Source organism: Piliocolobus tephrosceles, chromosome 9 (genome assembly GCF_002776525.5).
Source record: "Piliocolobus tephrosceles isolate RC106 chromosome 9, ASM277652v3, whole genome shotgun sequence".
Taxonomy (NCBI): Eukaryota; Metazoa; Chordata; class Mammalia; order Primates; family Cercopithecidae; genus Piliocolobus; species Piliocolobus tephrosceles.
In genome coordinates, this window is record NC_045442.1 from 85,058,264 (window position 1) to 85,078,962 (window position 20,699).

The 20,699-nt window shown below is 41.2% G+C and overlaps 1 protein-coding gene across 3 annotated transcripts in view; it reads left to right on the forward strand.

The window, feature by feature from the left end:
• The window catches only part of WDFY4 (WDFY family member 4), a 312,143-nt gene that overhangs the window by 52,567 nt on the left and 238,877 nt on the right, over positions 1-20,699 (forward strand). For all 3 annotated transcript variants that reach the window (XM_023230197.2, XM_023230195.2, XM_023230196.2), the window contains exon 12: positions 6,254-6,834. In XM_023230197.2, the coding sequence (XP_023085965.1) occupies positions 6,254-6,834 (581 nt within the window). The remainder of the gene's footprint in view (positions 1-6,253; positions 6,835-20,699) is intronic.

The window sequence follows — 20,699 nt, forward strand, 5'->3', positions numbered from 1 at the left end:
GCCCTCTGGGAGCTCATAGCCTGGTGCTAATAAGCTCAACCCGAGTGCAGGTTGCTACGGGAACACAGAAGTAGGAAAGCCCAATGCTGCCTTACCTGGTTGAGGAAGGCTCACTGGGGAGAGAACCTGTGAGCTGTGAAAAAGAAGCAAAAGGCAGTCAGAGGTGTGGAAACAGTGGACACAAAGGGACAAGTGAGGCAGGGTTATCATGTTTGGGCAACAGAGATGTAAGTATATGTTTTTGTAATATTGTTAACATTCATCGAGTTATCTTAAAATAGTTAAATACATATAACAAATATCATTCTTGTCATCTGTTCTGCCTTACAACTTTCATAGTTTTGTTGCTATTCCTTTTTTTATATTGTTTTTGTCTTTGAGTTTATGACTTCTAAAAGGATTACTTGAGTGATCCTCCCACCTCAGCCTCCCAGCTAACTAGAACTAAAGGCATGTGCCACCACGCTTGGCTAATTTTTGTATTCTTTGTACAGAGGGGGTCTTGTTATGTTATCTAGTCTGGTCTTCAACTTCTGACCTCAAGCAGTTCTCTCACCTCAGCCTCCCAAAGTGTTAGGATCGTAGGTGTGGGCCACTGTGCCTGGCCAACATGCCCATGTTTCATTAACATGACATATTTGATTGTTGGTGAATTATTTTTAAAAGTGAAGTTGCTCTGATTTCCAAAATTAGGTCAATCATCAATCTAACTTACTTAAGCCTATCTCTATGCAAAACCTTTCTAACATTTACAGAATGGTGTTTGGTTCATCATACTTAATTTTTCTGCACATTCGATGTTAGACATTGATGTGAGTTGTTCCAGTTATTATGTGGCCTAAGCCAACAGTGATTGGTGTGGCCAAAGCATTGCGTGGTACATCCAAAACTGGTGTCATGACCATAATCATCATGCTTCACAGATGACAAGAGCTCAGACAGTGATTTAATTGCAGGGCCATAGAATCAGTGAAAGTGATTTGTACGAAACAAAAAAAGGAAAGTTAAATACCTTTTGAAAGACACTTGAATCCCATGATTACTTGAGGTAAGGAGATTGAGAGGGATGGGTGAAGCAGAGAGTAGGGTAAGGGAGAGATATATAAAAAATAAAGAAAATACTGGAGCTAGGAATTACCTCAGATTCATGTGGTCCAATCTCTTAATGTTAAAGGCAGAGAGACATCCAGAGAGCTTCATTGACTAAATTAATATTGCACAACTGCTAAATGGTGAAGTTGAGTTTGAATCTAAGGTGAGCAACTGAAAACTGATAGATCATTCCACTTCACTGTGCTGTTTGGTACATTTTCCTTCATACGTCCATGTTCAGCTTGACTGGCATGTTCTGATAGGATAGGAACAGGGAAGGCATGTCTTAACCAGTCAGGATTGTGATTTTCTATTGAGTGAATAATTGTTTCTGACAGTGCTGTATCGAAAGCCAAACAGATCCACAGAGAGGAAAGTTTTGCTTTTACTTTGCTTGGAAGGTAAAAGTATTTTTCTGTCCAGTGTAGAAAAGAGTGATCTGCTTTGCTCATAGAAAGTTCCTTTTGTTTACTCTGCAGCCCAGAGTCATCGTATTAGAGTGTCAGTCCTTGGGCAACAGGACTAAATTTCTAGAATTAGTAGTGTAAAGTCATTATGGTGTTTTACAGATTCAATATCATTTCAGAATCAGTTTTCAACAGAGCACATAAGGGAAGAACACTGGTGAGCTTATTTAATGAAATCATAGCCTACACTCAATGTGCTGTCTTCTCCCCGGGTGCCAAGTCACTGCTGGGCAGTTGGAGGCCCCAGGAGCTGGCATTGTTTTCCAAGGGCTAGGGCTGTTACACTGCTGCTCTAGGGGGCAGTTGGGAGGACTGGTGCCTCTTCCAGACTCGCCCACCACTGAGTCACATGAACAAGTGGTGAAGGCTTGCTGGAATCAGATGTGAGATCTACATTTGCTTCTAAATCATCATGGGAATCCCCTGAAACTTTGGAAGGAAGATGTTAAGTGAATTATTTCTCACTGGATCTCTCTCTTTAGAAGGTAAGAGCCAACTCTGCCCATAGGGACTGTTTCTACAAAGTGTGTCTGAGTAGGATGAGAGGGTGCCCCTTCTTGTAAAGGTTCCCATCTCTAAAGTGCATTCACAGCATGCCATCACTCTGCATCCCTTCCCTGTGGCCTGTCTGCCAGCCACTCTGGAGAAGCAACTTCGGGTAGTTATTTCAAACACCAGTGGCGCTTCCATACCAACACTGAAGCACATGTGACTTCACCACCTAATTCTGGCAAATGATAACTGAGTTAAAGAATAATGTAAGCAAATGAATTTCCTCTCCTTGGCCGGTGGGACTGTGATTGGGTTATGCACAAATTCAGATTGATTTGCTAATATACATTTAGCTGTTCAACTCTGAGCTTAATTGCATTACCTCACCGGTCTTCCAGCATGACACATGGAAAATTATGAGGAATAACAAATAATAGAATGTGAAATAAATCCTGTTAGTCCTAACATAGTTAGCGCTTTGCAGCAGACATCCATTTTATAGATTCAAGCTGGAGGAATACTAACTCAGAGACGATGACATGGTAACTGAGTTAGGATGAGAAAATGTGCTTAACGCTGACCTTTCTTGAAATGTGTCAACCCCAGCCTGATTACTTTGACTTCAACTGATTAAATTTACTCCCTTCTGCACACTGAAAACCCTATGTGATGCATTATCATGCAAAGTTGAATGACAGTAATGGAGACCCGCCTCCTAGACTCCCCATTCCTGACAAATCATTTCCCGAAGTAGCGAAGTATTTATTTTCCTTTATGATAGAAATGTTTCTCTTTAGTTGCTATGAAATTAAACCTTTGTAATTGGATTTTGGACTCTTTACTTTATGACTCTGCAAATATGAAATTAACCCCATCCCAAGAAATAATAGAGGGGTCTAAGTTCTAATGAGATTACCCCCATTTTAGATAATGACTCTGAATTTAATAAATCAAACCAAGCAACAATTAAGGGCAGCCATTCCTTCCTCCTCTCCCTCCCAAGAGGAGGAAAAGAAAATAACCATCTAGGAATTATAGGTGACAAACCTGCTGAGAGACACAGATCATAATGAGGGTGATTATTGGGTTGCTTTGCTTTTTAAAATATCTGCTTCAACACTCTTTGAGTGATGGGGTTCTTTTGAGCAATATTTGGCATCAAATTGGACAATTAAATTGGGAGGGAGTTCCTTGGGGGGAAGAGGGGTTTATAGTGATCACCAGCACTCAGGCGATTGTCTGTAATCTGATCAGTTTTGTTTTATAATGATTCTCCCTTCCCGGTATTTGTTTTGTCATGTGTTATGTGACAAACAGAAGCGCTTATTCATTCCATTTGCCTTAAACAAAGGTCCTAGAGGTCTTAGAGCCATTGAAAGCACTCACATAAATTTAATCTGTTTAACATTGTAGACCTTAAGATTTCCTGATGTCTTTGTGACTGACTGACTTTTCATGGCATGTGTCACGTGACCAGGCATAGGTCAGGTTCAGACTCGTGCTGTACCACATTGCAGTGAACAGCCTTTGGTATGGTTTATCAGTTAGAAAGGCGGGACTGAAACCACAGACACATGTCAAGGTTGGAGTGAGTTTCCAACTCAACCATAAAAATAACATTTTATTGGAAGTGAGTTGCGCACACAAGGCAGGCACAGATGCAGTGTAGCTGCCTTAGCCTTTCCTGGCCCCAGGGCCTCCCGGGTGGGGCAGGGACAGGCAGCTGCTATGATTCTGTCTATACAGGGAAAGGCCTTGCCCAGCCTAAGCCATGAGCTTTCACAAATGCACACTGAATATCACCATCCTGGAGGGGAACCCACTCCAACAATCCGCATGCTTCGCTTTGAGGGTGCGTCTACAAATGTTCAACTTTCCTGGGTTTTCAGCCAAAATCAGAAAGATTTAGGCCACACCCTCACTTGGGAGGAGAAAGCAGTATCATTGCCCCTGTCTTTCAGGTGGCTGGGGAAGTTAATTTCCCTGAAGTCTTTCCCACGATTCAGACTTGACCGTCCTCTTTAGTGGGTGGCCCTGATGCTGGGTTTCTTTCAAAGAGCAAAATGACAGTTCATTTCCCCGCAGTGTCCCTCTGAGATGTGGTGGGGTATCATTGATCTAACCACTGTAAGTAGTGCATTTTCTATAACTGGGAAAAGATCAATTGACCTGTATTGGTAAGGATGAATCTTTCTACCTCGCTTTATGTTATTTGTCCATTTTGAATATAATTATGGACTTTGGTCTTTCATAGATTCTCCTAGTAACTGCAATCTGTTTTGTTTTTTAAATTTCTGGAAATGTCATAGATGGGGCCCTGGAAGCCCTTTACGCAGATCCTTGACTGCTGCTTTTCTTCGTCTTTGAAAGAATCCTCATGTGTGCACTAAGAGAGTTCAGGCTCCTCTGGTGTTCTCTGACCCGGAATGTGAGACTGACTACTCGCCCAGCAGCTCAGGTTTTCTGTAGTGGAATATGATATTAGAGAACAAAATCCAAGTGGTCGAAACACATTCTACTGTTTCAAATAAACACCACTGTTAGGTTAGGGTGCTAGCATTTAAGAGATGCAACTGGATACTCAGGAAACTGAGGCAGGAGAATCGCTTGAACTGGAGAGGCATTGAGCCGCGATCTCGCCACGGCACTCCAGCCTGGGCAACAGAGCAAGACTCCATCTCAAAAAACAAAAAACAAAACAAAACAAAAAAGATGGAGCTCCCAAAGTGCATGATTTCATGTTTGATAGTGACCTATAACTTTACTAAGTTTCTATTAACTAAAATGAATTTAAATATCTAGTCCCTTCCCACCTGTTTTTCTGAGCTACCAGTTTTCTCTTTTTCACTGACTTCCATGTGTCATATTACAGACTGTCGCCTAAACCAGGCATTTAAGTCACAGCATCACCCCTTCCCCAAATAGGGAGTTTCTCTTTTATTTTTTCTCTTTGAACCTTGTCTCAGGCCTCCTGAAACTGATGCCAAACTGTACCTTCTCAGACAATCCCCTTGCCTGTCACACTAGAGCATTAAATATCTGAAAAGATAAAATAATTCACACCTCTCTTCGCAGTTTACTAACGAACACTCAAGATTGTCCACTCCCTAAGAAACACACACCAAATGCCTGAATTTTAGATGGAGTCTAGTGCAATTTATCTGATCAATAAATATGTACCAAAAATAACAGGCTTTTAACACTTATTTAAAATCTTCCATGTGTTTTTCACATTTCGATGAAGCACAGTATGAGAACTGCTTAAATGTAGCCCCCACCTCCCTCTCTCTCTTCCTCCTTCCTTCCTTCCAATAGCATGTATTGATTACCTAGAGTATATACTATGCACTGGGCTCAAGTAAGTAAGTGCTCAAGAAAGGTTTGATTTTAGAAGGAAATAAAAGTTTGGCTGGCCAGCAAAACTCACAGTGATTCTGGAGGGTGGTGGATTCCATGATGTATCCTATCAGTGACCTAATTGCTTTCTGCACACTTGGCCTATGCTATGTGTTATACCTACGCATTTCATTCAATTGTAGGTTTCTCTTGTCTTTCTGACACACTCTTTTCACACCACATTTTAAGTTGATTCATTTTACTGTTTCCCCTCATCTAATGTAACAGATGAAGCCGTGCGTGCACAGAGAGGCAGATAAGGAATAACAAGCTGCTTCTATAAGGATTTCATTGTGTGTCTCCTGTACAGTATAAGAGATGGTTCATCCCACTCATTTACCAAATTGTCATTAAGTGTGTGCTATGTTCCACAGTAGTAAGGAAGCCAGATATGGTTCCCATCTCGTGGAGCTTTAGTCTGGTGGAGAGCTGAGACGATTTTCAAGTAGCTGCAGTAGAGTAAGACGAAAATTTTGATCAGGGAATGAGAGGGGGATGTGTGAGCACTCGATCTGGGATGAGTATGAACTATAGGACAGAAGCTTTCTGGAAGGATATGCATTCAAGTCAAAATACAGGACAGTTAAATCAACCCTATAGATTTGTGTAGTAGGCACACATGGAAAACCTGAACCGTAAGAGGAACAATATGGAGATCCCAATGTTTCAGAATCATCCTTCCTGTAGCTTGTTGGTCTGAAGGCGTTGAGGGAAGAGCTAGTGGGATGCTCTGGCAGGCATGTGTGTGGGCTCAGGGTTAATCTACCTCCTGGAGTGTACTCATTTTGATTTGCTTGGTGTTTCAGTCTCTGCTCCGGATCCTGGAGACCCCCAAGGGCCGTGCTGCCTTCAGAGTCTCCAGCGGGTTCAACGGGCTGCTGTCTCTGCTCTCTGACCTGGAAGGCTCCCTCCAGGAGCCCCCGCTGCAGGCATGGGGAGCAGTGTCCCCCAGACAGACCCTGGAGCTGGTTTTGTACACTCTTTGTGCTGTGTCCGCAGCGCTGCACTGGGACCCTGTCAACGACGACTTCTTCAGGAGGAACGGGCTCTTTGAGAAGCTGGCTGAGGACCTCTGCCTGCTGGGCTGTTTTGGAGCCCTGGAGGAAGAGGGCGCCCTGCTGCGCTCTTGGGCGGACACAAAGGCCAGGCCATTTGCGGATTTGCTGGGCACTGCCTTTTCCTCCAGCGGCTCACTCCCACCCCGGATACAGAGCTGCCTCCAGATCCTTGGCTTTCTGGACAGCATGGCCAGCGGCACCCTCCACTTGCGTGGGGACCTGAAGGAGTCCCTGAGGGCCAAGCAGGGGCCGGTTGTGGATGCTCAGAAGGGAGAAGCTGGCAGTGACCCCCAACGCAACTTCAAGCAGTGGCCAGACCTGGAGGAGAGGTAGCTTCTTCTGCCAGTGTGTCATCAGTGCGTCTCTGTCTCCCATTCTCACTCTAATGTCTTGCGCATGTGTAGTTGGTAGGAAGGCTCAGCTACAGAATGAGTGTGCAGAAATGTCACGTGACCTCCATTTCCTCAAATCAAGTTATCTCTGACTCTACACTCTTCTACCTTGGGAGCTGACAGAAAATTCAATCTGAGTCAGTACTGGGTTGGAGGATGCTGTCGAGTCACATAAGAACCAGGGAGGGCAGGACCCTGCTGATATACTCAACTTCTCCTTTGGGATCTTTACTGTCCTAGGGAGCCCTGGTGCCTGGGCCTGGCATCCCTGGGTGTGCCAGGCAGCCTTGGTCTTCTCAGGTTTTATCTCCTCCCCAGGGCGCTGCCAGGGGTGGGGTGAGATCCTTTGATCTGCAGGACACAAACCACAGTGTCCACCCCAATTATGGAACTCTTTCTGTTCTTTCTTGCTGCTTCTACACCCCCTAACAAAGACAATTGCTCTCCTTACTTCCTCAGGCCAAACACCTCAATGGGTTCAGACTTTAGTAAACAACTTTTTCCTCTCATGTCTGTAATAGGGAATTCCACTAAAGCAAGAGAGCACAAAGAACCATCCCTACCCTACCCCTCTTGGGGTGGGAAGGAAAATGAAAGAACACAACAGCAACAGTTGGTGTCTTTTTCCATTCCTCTAAAGCATAAATGACAGAACACTCATTACTACTGCAGTAAGTTATCCTTCTGAAAGACACTGCATTTTTATCCAGAGTGCTCCATTTGCCAGACTTCAGTGTTGGGGATAGTAGAGAAGGATGCATGTTAAATCTCCACACACTGAGATAATTATGATTTTGGGGGGTTAATCTGGCTAATTAATTGGTTTCCTAATCTTGCATTCCTGCACAAACCAACTCATTCATAATCTGTGTATTGCTGAATTTCATGTACTAATGTTTAAAAAGGATTTTTGCACTGATGTTCAGGAGTTTGGCCTTTCATACTCCTTTCCTGGCTATTTTTCTTGTCAAATTTATACTAGCATCATAGCATGAGTTGGACAGTGCTTCTCTTCTATGCTATAGAAGAGTTTATGTAGGGATTATTTCTGTTCCCTAGCTAATGTGACAGAACTTGCCACTAAATCCTGTGAGCCCGGTTTTTTCTTGTGAGAAAATTTATTCTCATGAGAATGCACTTCTATTTGTTCTTGAATTATTCTTGGTTTGTTATTTTGCAAGCTGATTTTCCCATTTCATCCAAGTTTCCATTTGTGGGCATCCAGCTGCTCACGATGGCTCCCTCATGCTCTTCTGAGCAGCCCTTGTGAGTTCTGTGACTCATTTCTAACACTATTTACCTGCATCTTCCTTGCTTTTTCTGCTTTAGCACTATTCACATATGTTTACTTTTCAGTGTGTCCTATGAACCAACTTTCGACTTTTCCTGTTTCTCCTACTTTTTTTTTGGTTATCATTTCCTTCTACCTTTGGGCTTATTCTGGTGTTCTTTTGCTTAACTTGGATGTCTGTTTCCTTCTTCTTTTACATATAAATCTTTCTGTAATTCGTAAGTTTTATTTTCATTTTCATTTAGTGTGAAATATTTTTCTTATTTCCCTTATAAATTATAGTTGACTCCTAAGTGTTTGAATTTTGAATTTCCATTGTTATAGTGTGTCTGGTCATCTTTGTATTTACTTCTCACTCTATCAAGGTGACTGTCTGGGTTCTTATCCTTCAAAATTAGTTGAGGTTGAGTTCATGGCCCTCAATGTAGTCCCTTCTCATAAATATTCTACGTGTGCTTGGAAATAATGCATATTCTCAGAGTGTTAGATTTGATGTTCTATTTATGTCCCTTGGATCGAATTTGTCAATTGTTTCATTCAAATATCCTTTATCATTAATTTTAAAAGTCGGCTTGAAATATCAGTTTTTTGTTTTTGGAATAAACAGGCTTTATTGGGCTCATGGGTCTTGAGGGCCTCTCCACATTCTTTTCGGCCTGTTTCTGCAGTCTCATGAGCTATTTCTTCTTCTGGTAGCGGGTCTCGACCTTCTCTTTCTTCTTCTCCTCCAGGGTAGCTGTCACTGCCTGGTACTTCCAGCCAGCCTCTTGAGCCAGGCGCCCCACGTAGTAGGCAAACTCTCTCGTGGGCTTCAGATGCACAGCCTTGCATGCAGCAGGAACCCCTACCTGGTTTTCCTGTTGTAGGGCGGTGGGATTCCATCGAACACCTCGGTGTCCAGGGCAGCTTGGCCTCGCTGGGTCTTGCGGGCAGCGGGCGCTGCACTGTTTGCTAGAAGAAGCTGCTGGGGGCCAGGAAATAATGGGCCCCTCATCAGGGTTGGTGTTCATCCGCCTGCGGAAGAAGGCCGGCTACTTCAGCTTATTTCTGTAGAAACTGTCAGAAATGTTGACGCCCTCGCAGCGCACCACCACCTTCCAGCCCAGCAGTACCTGCTTCGCCACAACGGCCTCCAGGTGGCCCAGGAGGTGGCCTCGGCCTCCATCACCTGGACCTGCCCCTCCGCCACCTGCAGCAGCGGCCTGGGAAATGGAGTATAAGTTCTTGAGAACGATGCATTCAAAATCTCTCGTGATAAAGTGGATGTGTCAATTTCTGTTGAATTTTCCCTTACATATATTTGAGGTTATAAGAATCATACCTATTTAGAATTTTTATATTCTTATGGAGTCTAAATTTTTATCATTATATGGTGACCTTTTTATCCCTAGTAGTACATTTTGCCTTAATAATAATAGGACTATTATTATCAGGTTTCTTTTGGTTAGTTTGTGCCTGGGCTTTTTCTTCATCCTTTGGTTTTAACCTTTCTGTGTACTGCCCTTACATTTTTAGGTGTTTTTCTTGTAAACAATAAGGAACCATTTTTGTTGGTTTTACTTTGTTTTTCAATCTAGTGTGGTATTATTTGTAATTTAACTGGAGAATGTCATTTGTTCACACTTTCATAATTATTAATATATTTGGAATGATTTTTACTTAGCTTTTTACATTTATTCCACTTTTAAAAACATTTTTGGTCTTATTTTTGAATTGTTTGATTTTTAAAAATTGTGTTTCCTACCTATTAGTATGAAATTTAAACTCTCTGTGATTAATTTTATAGTAGTTACCCTAGAGTGATTTAACAGGCATACTCGTGTTTTTAGTTAAAACAGTATCTTTATCTGTCCAATTAAGACATCAAGACCTTAAAACTCTTAAATATTTTTGCCCTTTTCTAACTTATACATTACTGTTAGCTAATATTTTAAATTTGTCTCCTGTTAGTAAATCCATCAGATATGACAGTTATTGTTGTTGTTTTATAAAATATTCTTTGGATTTACCTACATGCTTTCAATGTCTGTGCTCACTATTCTTTCTTGCATCTCTATTCTTCCATCTGGGATTCTTTTTTATCTACTCTAGTACATCCATTAAACTTTCCTATAGTGTGGGTCTATTTGTGATAAACTCCCTTGGATTTTATTTGTCTGAAAATACATTTTCTCCCTAATTGCTGAAAGACAGTTTTGCTGGGTATACATTTATTTGTTGACAGTTATTTTCTCACAGTAAATGGAAGGTCTCCACAGCTATTGCCTTCCATTATTGTCCTTTAAAAATCATTTTTATTTCTCTTCCTTTGAAGGTAATTTGTCATTTTTCTCTGGTGGCTTTTAAGATCACCATTCTCATTCTGTTGCTTTACTGTCATATATCTCAATGTACATTATCTTAAACATTCATTTTGCTTCATATTCATTGGGATTCCTGAATCCCAACTGATGTCTTTTATAAAATATGGATTTTTAAATTATGACCTCTTCTCCATCCCTTTTCTTATTATGCCTTTTTGGAACTAACACAATTAGATGTATGCTTTACTTTTTCATTCTATCCTCTATGTCTCTTAATCTTTCTTCTACATTTTCCATCTCTTTATCTCTCTGTGCTCTGTTCCATGCAGTTTCTTTTGATCTTTCTTAAACCCACTGAATCTCCTACTAGATGTGTCTAATCTGATATATAATCTAGCCATTTAGGTTTTCTTTTTAAAATTTCGATGACAGTATTTTATATTTCTAGATATACTGTTTGGTTCTTTTTCAAATTAACTTGATATCATAGCCCTTTTGCTTGTTCATATCTGTCTGTCATTTTTATTTCTTCAAACATAGGAATCATAATTATTTCTTCTTGTGTTTTTTGAGAGTCTGTTGTTTCTGTGACAGTCTTGGAAGGTTCCTTGTGTGATGTCTAATTTTTGATTGTGAATCTTGCTCCAAGACTTTCCTTTACTTGGATTCCATGGAAACCATCCTCATTCTGACCATCCTGCCTTTCTGTAGATAGGGGAATGCCTCCATGGGGTCTTAGCTGCACTTTCCAAGCCAGGCCTTGACCAGATTCCCAGGTCCTGATTTTCTTGCTTGTCTTGGGAAGAATTCCTTCTCTGGGTTCCCTGTTCTGTATCTTTTAGGGGCAATCCCTGAGAAGGCCTTTTTCTTGGGCACCCTGATAGCATACAAGTTAACTTAGGATCTTGGTATGGAAACTTGTTCGAGTTATTCTGCCAACTCTCAGGGGCAGGGGAATATTTGTCAGTACCAAAGGACATTTAGTAAGTGATATCAGGTGAAAAAAAGCAATAGTAATTAGTTGAATGTCTCTGGAGGCTGAGCACTAAATATCTATTTATTTTTGTTTCCCTCCCAAACTTTGGAATTTTATCAATAAGGAAACAAAGGCTGAGAAAGGATAAAAAACATGGCCAAAGATCACACATTTAGTAATTAATAAAGCTAGAATTTGAACCCAGGGCTACCTCCAAAGCCTGCATGCATTTGTCTGTGTGTGCCTGCATGTGTACACGCGTGTGTGTGTTCTTTCTGTTTTTTTCCTGATACTCGCACAATAATAGTGATAGTTTTCCAAACGTCAGACACGACAGCCTGCAGTTTGAAGATCGGGTTCTAACCTATGGACTGCATCAGTCCTGATGTTTTAGAGGTGAGTCTAAATGTCATCCTGGTTTTGTAATGAGTAATTTTTGTATTTATAAGAACCATATTTCATAAATAGAGCATTTTTTTCCTCCCTAAAAGAGATACATGGCCCTTGGCCTTCCTTAATGGTTAGACAATTGGAAGTGAAACTCTACTCCTTCCAGGGAGTCTGCAGAGTAAAGGGCATGGCAGTGGGCTGGGAATCAAAGACAGGATACTCATCTCCACCCCACCACACCTGTATGTCCTTGGGCAGGTGGCTTCCCTTAGCCCTGCCTTCTGCAAAGTAGGTCCCCAGTCTCCAGGGAGGAGAGAAAGAGGCCATGGGCCTTGGAGTCAGGCCGGCTTGTTCTATGCCTTGGTGGCTGTGTTCTTTGGCCCTGCTACTTTATTTCTCTAATCTTCCATCTCCTGATTTGAAGGCAGACATAATAATAGTATCTACATTGAGGGATGCTGTGAGGCAAGGATTGCAGATGGTAATGGTGGTAGTTAGAGTGATCACAGCTGCTTCCTAAGCATGTGTGTGCCGGACACCATGCTCAGCTTTTTACAATGGACTATTCTTCAATTCATTTAGTCTTTATGATAACTATAATTTAAGGAACATTTTTCATAACACAGAGGTGACATGTTATGTAATTCCCAAAATATATCTATGGTGTCCAAAATACATCATATGTCTCTGTGAAACATACACCATACCAAACAAACACCCCCACACCAAACACACTATATACACATCACACACAGATATACATACACCACATGTACACAAAACACACACACACCACACTAAACATACACCTTACACATACTGGCATATCACACACACCCACACACCACACCTGCACACCACACAGCACCTAGCACGCACACATGAATACACACCACACATACCACCTGTATACACTACATACAGACACCACACAGCACACACAAATACCACATATACATACATACCACATATCCACACTACGTACACACACCATAGAATGGAGTGCTTACCCCTCAGCAGCACATCATCCACAGTGCAGGTCTGGAAGTGAAAGTGGAGTGGAAGCAGGGTCAGACTGTGGTGTGCCTTGCATAAATCCTATATGAGACCATTTCACTTTTACCCTGTAGGTAATGTGGAGCTAGGGTGGTCTCTGTGCAGGGCTGTGGCATCATGGGGTTATGGGTTGTGAGGACTGCTCTACAATTGGGTCTGTGTATAACTCTGAGAAAAGCCCCCTCCAACGCAGGACATCTCTGCTCCTTCTTGCTTCTACCTTAGCATATGCCTTCTCCCAGGCCCTGCTAGTCCTCGTGGGTTGATGTTTATTCCTTATGTCAGCTGAAGGAGCAACCTCAGTCACCTTTACCTTGAGCATAAGTTGTGGCTTAACTTATAGCCCTAAGGAGATGTCATTTCAACAGGAATGCGGTATGCTCCAGGCAATGGTTAAGGTTTCAGGGGGGCACTCTGCAGGCCAGAGCCCTAAACACACTCCTCTGGCTCTGCTGCTGGGCGTCCTGCAGCTTCATCCTAATCTTTCCTGTTGAAACAATGTCCCCTGTGGGTATGAGTTGTATCTGTCACTTAAGTTTGTTAGAGGTAATTGTTGTGAGTTTGATGGTTGAGCCAGACCACTGAGGAAAGGTGGGGGACGGTGTAGTTCCTGAGCAGTTCATATGAAGGCCACACTAGCCTTTGGAAGGCACAGTTGTGACCCTGTCATTCCCACTTGGAAGCCTCCAGTGCTTCCCCATGGTTCCCAGGAGGGAGTCAGACATTGGGAGTGTGGGGCGCACAGTCCCAGGGGTCCCACCTGCCCATGGCATCACTCACCTAGCACCTTGCAACCATGTTTCAGGCTCAGATTTTATATATGCCCTTTACTCAACCTGGGATGCCTTTCCTATCTTCACTCTGCCTGGACAGTTGCTGCTTATGCTTTTGTCTCGGTTTAGATGTCACTTCTTCCAAGAAGCCTCCCCCGGCTGCCCCATCCCATCCCGTGGGCCAAATCAGATCCCACTGCCTTATATCTCCTCAGCACCATCAGCACTGATCACAGTGCAAATCAATAATTAATTGTGTAACCTTCCTTGGTTTCTTTTTTCTTTGGTGCATGTTTGCACACTTGAGCATATCTGAAACCAGGATATGCATTAAAATGGATGCCAAGGATATCAGCCACTTAAGTTGTCTCTTCCCCATCTGCTAATAAAGCCACTGTACATCTATCCATTTTTGGCTTCTTACCACTGTGGAAATAAGATGGTATTTACATTTCTTTCTTCTGCTTCAGTGGTGAGGCCCATGTGAGCATGGACTGGGTCTGCAGCTTGTGGTCTGTATCAGGGACCCCCATGAACGGTCACTGAGTAGACTATGGGCATGAATGAATTGAGAAGATGGGTAGGAAAGGAGGAAAGGCAAGGAGGGTTGGCAAGACAGATAGTCTTGGGCTCTCGTGCCTGGTGTCCTGAAGAAACCTGATGTGCAGTGGTCCTGCAACTGCTTCAGATATGGCTGCTCCTGCCTGCTCCTCTTCTGGGCTCCCACTATTAGAGACATGAATGGAGCATTATGCTTGTATGGTGGGTGTCCTGGCAAGGGCGGCCCCAGAAATTGAGAGGGCATAGAGAAGTGCACCTACTGAGGTCTGGGGAGGAGGTCAGCGAGGTTTTCCTGGATGAGGAGACCACTGAGCGAAACATTTAAAGATGAGAGTTATCTGGTCTGAGATGGGTTGAGGAGGCACAAAGGTGAGATGCAAAATCAACTATCTCGAGTAAGGTTTGTTCCTTCCTTCTGTAGGCATTGCTCAGACTTCAAGCTGTAGTAGGGCTTTAAGCTATAGGGATGGATGGGCAGAGATGATGGCCGGAAGGGAGAGGGGCAAAGGAGCTGTCAGTCCCTCCTTCCAGCGATGGCAGTAGCTTGAACAGGAGAACATTTTGAGAACTATTTAGGACATAACTTTGCCTGGCCTTGGTAACCGATTTGATGAGAGTGTGAGAGAGACTGGTTGGTGCCAGCCCCTGAGAGAGAAGCCCTGGAGGTTTGGAAGAGGATGGTGGCTGTCTGGAGTAATCAGCATGGACTGTGCAAATGAGACCACTTTGCTTTTAGTTTTCTAATGCATCCCTCAAGTATCCACAGGCCTTAGTAACAGGAGATAGGTATTAATCTTGCCCCCTGAAGTTTGATAGAGTCCATATAGGGGACAGTCTGTCTGACTTCCATATCTAAGCAGGACAAATACCAGGATTGGAGCTGTCATCCTCTCTGACGTGCAGCTGCTGTGGGTGGCAGGATTTTATAGCCAAGCTCAGGGGCTGTGTAACATGATGAGGCTTCACTGGTTCACATCCTGCAAAGGCCTCTGGGCTTCTTCAAATGAGATGCAAAATTTGGCCAAGCATGCCTCACACATCCACTGGCTCCCAAAGATACAGGTGCTTTGTACTTTTGATTACAACTTTCTGTTGTACCCACAGGTCCCTTGCGAGATACAAGCCATCTGGGAACACCAGGTCAGGTGGGGGATCAGTGTCTGCCATCCTTGGGATCCAGAACCTTGTCTCCATTCCTGCTCTGTCAATCCCTACCATACAGCAATGCTTCTCATAGTGTGGCCTGTAGACCACCTGCATCAGAATCCGTTGTAGAGTTGCACAAAAATACAGTTGTGTAAACTAGATTTCCTGAATCACAAATCCCTGGGGTTGAAATTTATGGTTCTGTGTTTAAAAAGGTCCTCTTGTTATGTGTAAGCACATTAAAGTTTGAGAACTGCTCCAGGTGCTAGACATCTTTTTCTTGAAAAAATAGTAAAAAAAAAAAAAAAAAAAAAAAAAATCTTAGCTTTTTTTCACCGAGGTGAGATTCACAGAACATAAAACTAATAATCTTAAAGCAAACAATTCCATAGAACTTAATGCATTCACTGTGTTGTGCAAAGAACACCTCTGTCTAATTCAAAACATTTTTATCACCCCAAAAGGAAAAGCTATACTCATTCTCATTCTTTTCCCCAATCCCTGGGCTACTACCAATCTGCTTTGGGGATTAACCTATTCTGGATAAATCACGTATAAACGGAATCATATAATTGGTTTCCTTTGACGTTTGACTTCTTTCAGGTAGCTAAATATTTTTGAGGTTCACTTACATTGTAACATGTATCAGTACTTCTTTCCTTTTTGCGGTAAAATAATATTCCATCATATGGGTACACATCACAATTTGTTTATCCATTCATTTGTTGATGAACATTTGGGTTATTTCCTTTGGTTCTTGTAAATAGTGCTGCTATGAACATTCGTGTTCATGTATTTATTTGAGTACTTGTTTTGAATTCTTCAGATTATATGCCTAGGAGTAGAATTGTAGCTCAATTCAATAGAATTGTAGGAACTGTCAAACTGCCTGTTTTCACAGTAGCTGAACAAATTTTACATACCCAACAGCAACATAAGAGGATTTCAATTTCTCCACAGGCTTGCCAATATTTATTTTCCTTTTTTAAAAATTTTTTTAGACATTCTAATGGATATGGAGTGTTATCTCATTGTGATTTTGATTTTCATTTCTCTAATGGCTAATAATGTTGATTGATTTTATGTGCTTGTTGGCCTTTTGTACATCTTTTTTGGGGAAATGTCTATTCAAGGGCTTGGCCCATTTTTTAATTGGGTTGTTTCTCTTTTTGTTGCTAAGTTGTATGAATTCTGTATATATTGTGGGTACTTTTATAAGAAATATGATTTGCAAATATTTTCTCTCATTCCATAGGTTCTCCTTTCATTTTCTTAATAATATCTTTTGATGCCCCAAAATTTTCAGTTTTGATGAAGTCCAATTTATCCATTTTTTCTACTGTTACTTGTGCTTTTGGCATTATATGTAAAAATCTGTTGCCAAATCCAAGGTTATAAAAATTTACCACTGTGTTTTTTTTGCTAAAAATTTTGTTTTGGCTCTTATGTTTAGATCATTAATTCATTTTGAGTTAATTTTTGTATATGACAAGGGGTCAGGGTTCAGCTTCATTCTTTTGCTTATAACTGTTCAATTGCTCTAGTACCACTAGTTGAAGAGTCCCTTCTTAAATTGTCCTTGTACCCTTGTTGAAAATCAAGGGGCCATAGATACATGAGTTTATTTGTGGATTCTCCATCCTCTTTCATTGGTCTCTATATTTATCCTTATGTCAGTTCCACTCTGTTTTGATTATGTAGCTTTGTAGTAGGCTTTGAACTCTGGAAATGTGAGTTCTCCAACTTTATCTTTTAAAATATTGCTTTGGCTTCTTAGGGTTTCCTACAATTCCACATGGATTTGAAGGTCAGCTGTCACCATTTGGCATGCTGCTAGCTGTGGGCTTTTCATAAATGCCCTTTGTCATGCTGAGGAAGTTACTATCTATTTCTAGTTTTGGGAGTGTTTTTGTCATGAAAGAGTGTGGGATTTTGTGAAATGCTCTTTATGAGTCAAATCAGATGATCATCTGTTTTTTTGCCTTTGTCTATTAATGTGGTATATTTTGTTGATTGGTTTTCTTGTGTTGAACCACTCTTGCATTTCTAGTATAAATCATACTTGGTCATGGCATATAATCCTTTTAATATGCTGTTGACTTTAGTTTGCTAGCATTTTGCTTAGGATTTTGCATGTGTGTTCATAAGGGACATTGATCCCTTGGATATTGGTAGTTTTTTTTTTTTTTTTTTCTTTTCTGTATTGTCTTTGTGTGGCTTCAGTATCAGAGTAAAAATACAGGCTTCCTTGCTGTTCCTGGAATATGCCAGATGTACTCCTACTTCAGGGCTTTTGCAATGGCTCTTCCCTTTGCTTGAAATGCTTTTCCCATGGATGTCTGCATCCCCTCTTTCAGTTTTGCCCTTCTTAAAGAGGCCAAACCTGCCACTCAAATTAAAATTGCAGATTACTCTCCTTCTCCATACAAGCACTCTCAATTCTTCTTTCTTGGCTCGTTTTTTCTCAATAGCACTTATCATTTCTTATTCATTATGATATTGTTATATATTAATACATTATATATATAATTATTAATTTTAATTTACTTATTTATTATGTTTATCTTTGTGTCTACACTCTTCCCCTCACACCCAGGTCATGGATTTTAGTTTGTTTAGTTTACAGATATATCCAAAGTGCCTGAATAGTGCCTGGAAAATAATAAAAGGTCAATAAGTATTTGCTCAGTTGATTTGAATAAATTACCCCCAAGCACAAGAAACACTCCTGAATGCCTTAGCTGCTCTGAGGACTAAAAACAATCTCACTTTGCATCTGAAAGCAGCAAGATGGGCAAGGTGTTGGAAAATTGGGTGCTGGTAATTTGGGATTAGCCTGTAGTTTGTTATTATTATTTCAATTCACATAAAGTAAAAGTTTCTTTTTTTGGCCTACAGTTCTATGGGTTTTAATTTATGTGTAGAGTCACACGACTACCACAATAAAGAAACAGAACAGTCCCTTCACCTCGAATAGTTCCCAGCTATTGCCCCACATAGTAAAACCTTTTCTCCACCCCATCCCTGCAACCACAGATCTTTCTCTGTAGTTTGTCTTTCCAGAATACCATATACATGGAAGCATACATGTGTAATCTTTTGAGCCTGGCTTCTTTCACTCAGCATAAGATCTTTGAGATTCACTCGTTTTCTGTGTATCAGTAGTTCATACATTGCTGTTGCTGGGTAGTTTTCCACTGTAGGGACACAAATGTTTTCTCTCAGCCTATAGCTTATCTATTCATCTTTAAACAGGGTCTTTCTCAGATTGAAGGTTTTAAATTTTGATGAAGTCCAAATCGTCATTTGTCTCTACTTTTATGGATTATGCTTTTATGTCGTATCTAAGATCTCTTTTCCTAACTGATGGTCATGAAGATTTTCTCCTATACTTTCTTCTAAAAGTTTTACAGGTCTATAATCCATTTTGAGCTACTTTTTGTACAATGTGTGAAGTTTAGTTTGTGATTCTTTTTTTTTTTTAATTTAAAAAAAATTTTTTTATTATACTTTAAGTTCTAGGGTACATGTGCATAACGTGCAGGTTTGTTACATATGTATACTTGTGCCATGTTGGTGTGCTGCACCCATCAACTCGTCAGCACCCATCAATTCATCATTTATATCAGGTATAACTCCCAATGCAATCCCTCCCCCCTCCCCCACCCCATGATAGGCCCCGATGTGTGATGTTCCCCTTCCCGAGTCCAAGTGATCTCATTGTTCAGTGCCCACCTATGAGTGAGAACATGCGGTGTTTGGTTTTCTCTTCTTGTGATAGTTTGCTAAGAATGATGGTTTCCAGCTGCATCCATGTCCCTACAAAGGATGCAAACTCATCCTTTTTTATGGCTACATAATATTCCATGGTGTATATGTGCCACATTTTCTTAATCCAGTCTGTCACAGATGGACATTCGGGTTGATTCTAAGTCTTTGCTATTGTGAATAGTGCCGCAATAAACATACGTGTGCATGTGTCTTTATAGCAGCATGATTTATAATCCTTTGGGTATATACCCAGTAGTGGGATGGCTGGGTCATATGGTACATCTAGATCTAGATCCTTGAGGAATCGCCATACTGTTTTCCATAATGGTTGAACTAGTTTACAATCCCACCAACAGTGTAAAAGTGTTCCTATTTCTCCACATCCTCTCCAACATCTGTTGTTTCCTGACTTTTTAATGATTGCCATTCTAACTGGTATGAGATGGTATCTCATTGTGGTTTTGATTTGCATTTCTCTGATGGCCAGTGATGATGAGCATTTTTTCATGTGTCTGTTGGCTGTATGAATGTCTTCTTTTGAGAAATGTCTGTTCATATCCTCGGCCCACTTTTGGATGGGGTTGTTTGTTTTTTTCTTGTAAATTTGTTTGAGTTCTTTGTAGATTCTGGATATTAGCCCTTTGTCAGATGAGTAGATTGCAAGAATTTTCTCCCATTATGTAGGTTGCCTGTTCACTCTGATGGTAGTTTCTTTTGCTGTGCAGAAGCTCTTTAGTTTAATCATATCCCATTTGTCAATTTTGGCCTTTGCTGCCATTGCTTTTGGTGTTTTAGACATGAAGTCCTTACCCATGCCTATGTCCTGAATGGTACCACCTAGGTTTTCTTCTAGGGTTTTTATGGTATTAGGTCTAACATTGAAGTCTCTAATGCATCTTGAATTAATTTTCGTATAAGGAGTAAGGAAAGGATCCAGTTTCAGCTATCTACTTATGGCTAGCCAATTTTCCCAGCACCATTTATTAAATAGGGAATCCTTTCCTCATTTCTTGTTTCTCTCAGGTTTGTCAAAGATCAGATGGCTGTAGATGTGTGGTATTATTTCTGAGGACTCTGTTCTGTTCCATTGGTCTATATCTCTGTTTTGGTACCAGTACCATGCTGTTTTAGTTGCTGCAGCCTTGTAGTATAGTTTGAAGTCAGGTAGCATGATGCCTCCAGCTTTGTCCTTTTGACTTAGGATTGTTTTGGCAATGCGGGCTCTTTTTTGGTTCCATATGAACTTTAAAGCCATTTTTTCCAATTCTGTGAAGAAACTCATTGGTAGCTTGATGGGGATGGCATTGAATCTATAAATAACTTTGGGCAGTATGGCCATTTTCACGATAATGATTCTTCCTATCAGAGCATGATATGTTCTTCCATTTGTTAGTGTCCTCTTTTATTTCACTGAGCAGTGGTTTGTAGTTCTCCTTGAAGAGGTCCTTTACATCCCTTGTAAGTGGGATTCCTAGGTATTTTATTCTTTGTGAAGCAATTGTGAATGGAAGTTCATTCCTGATTTGGCTCTCTGT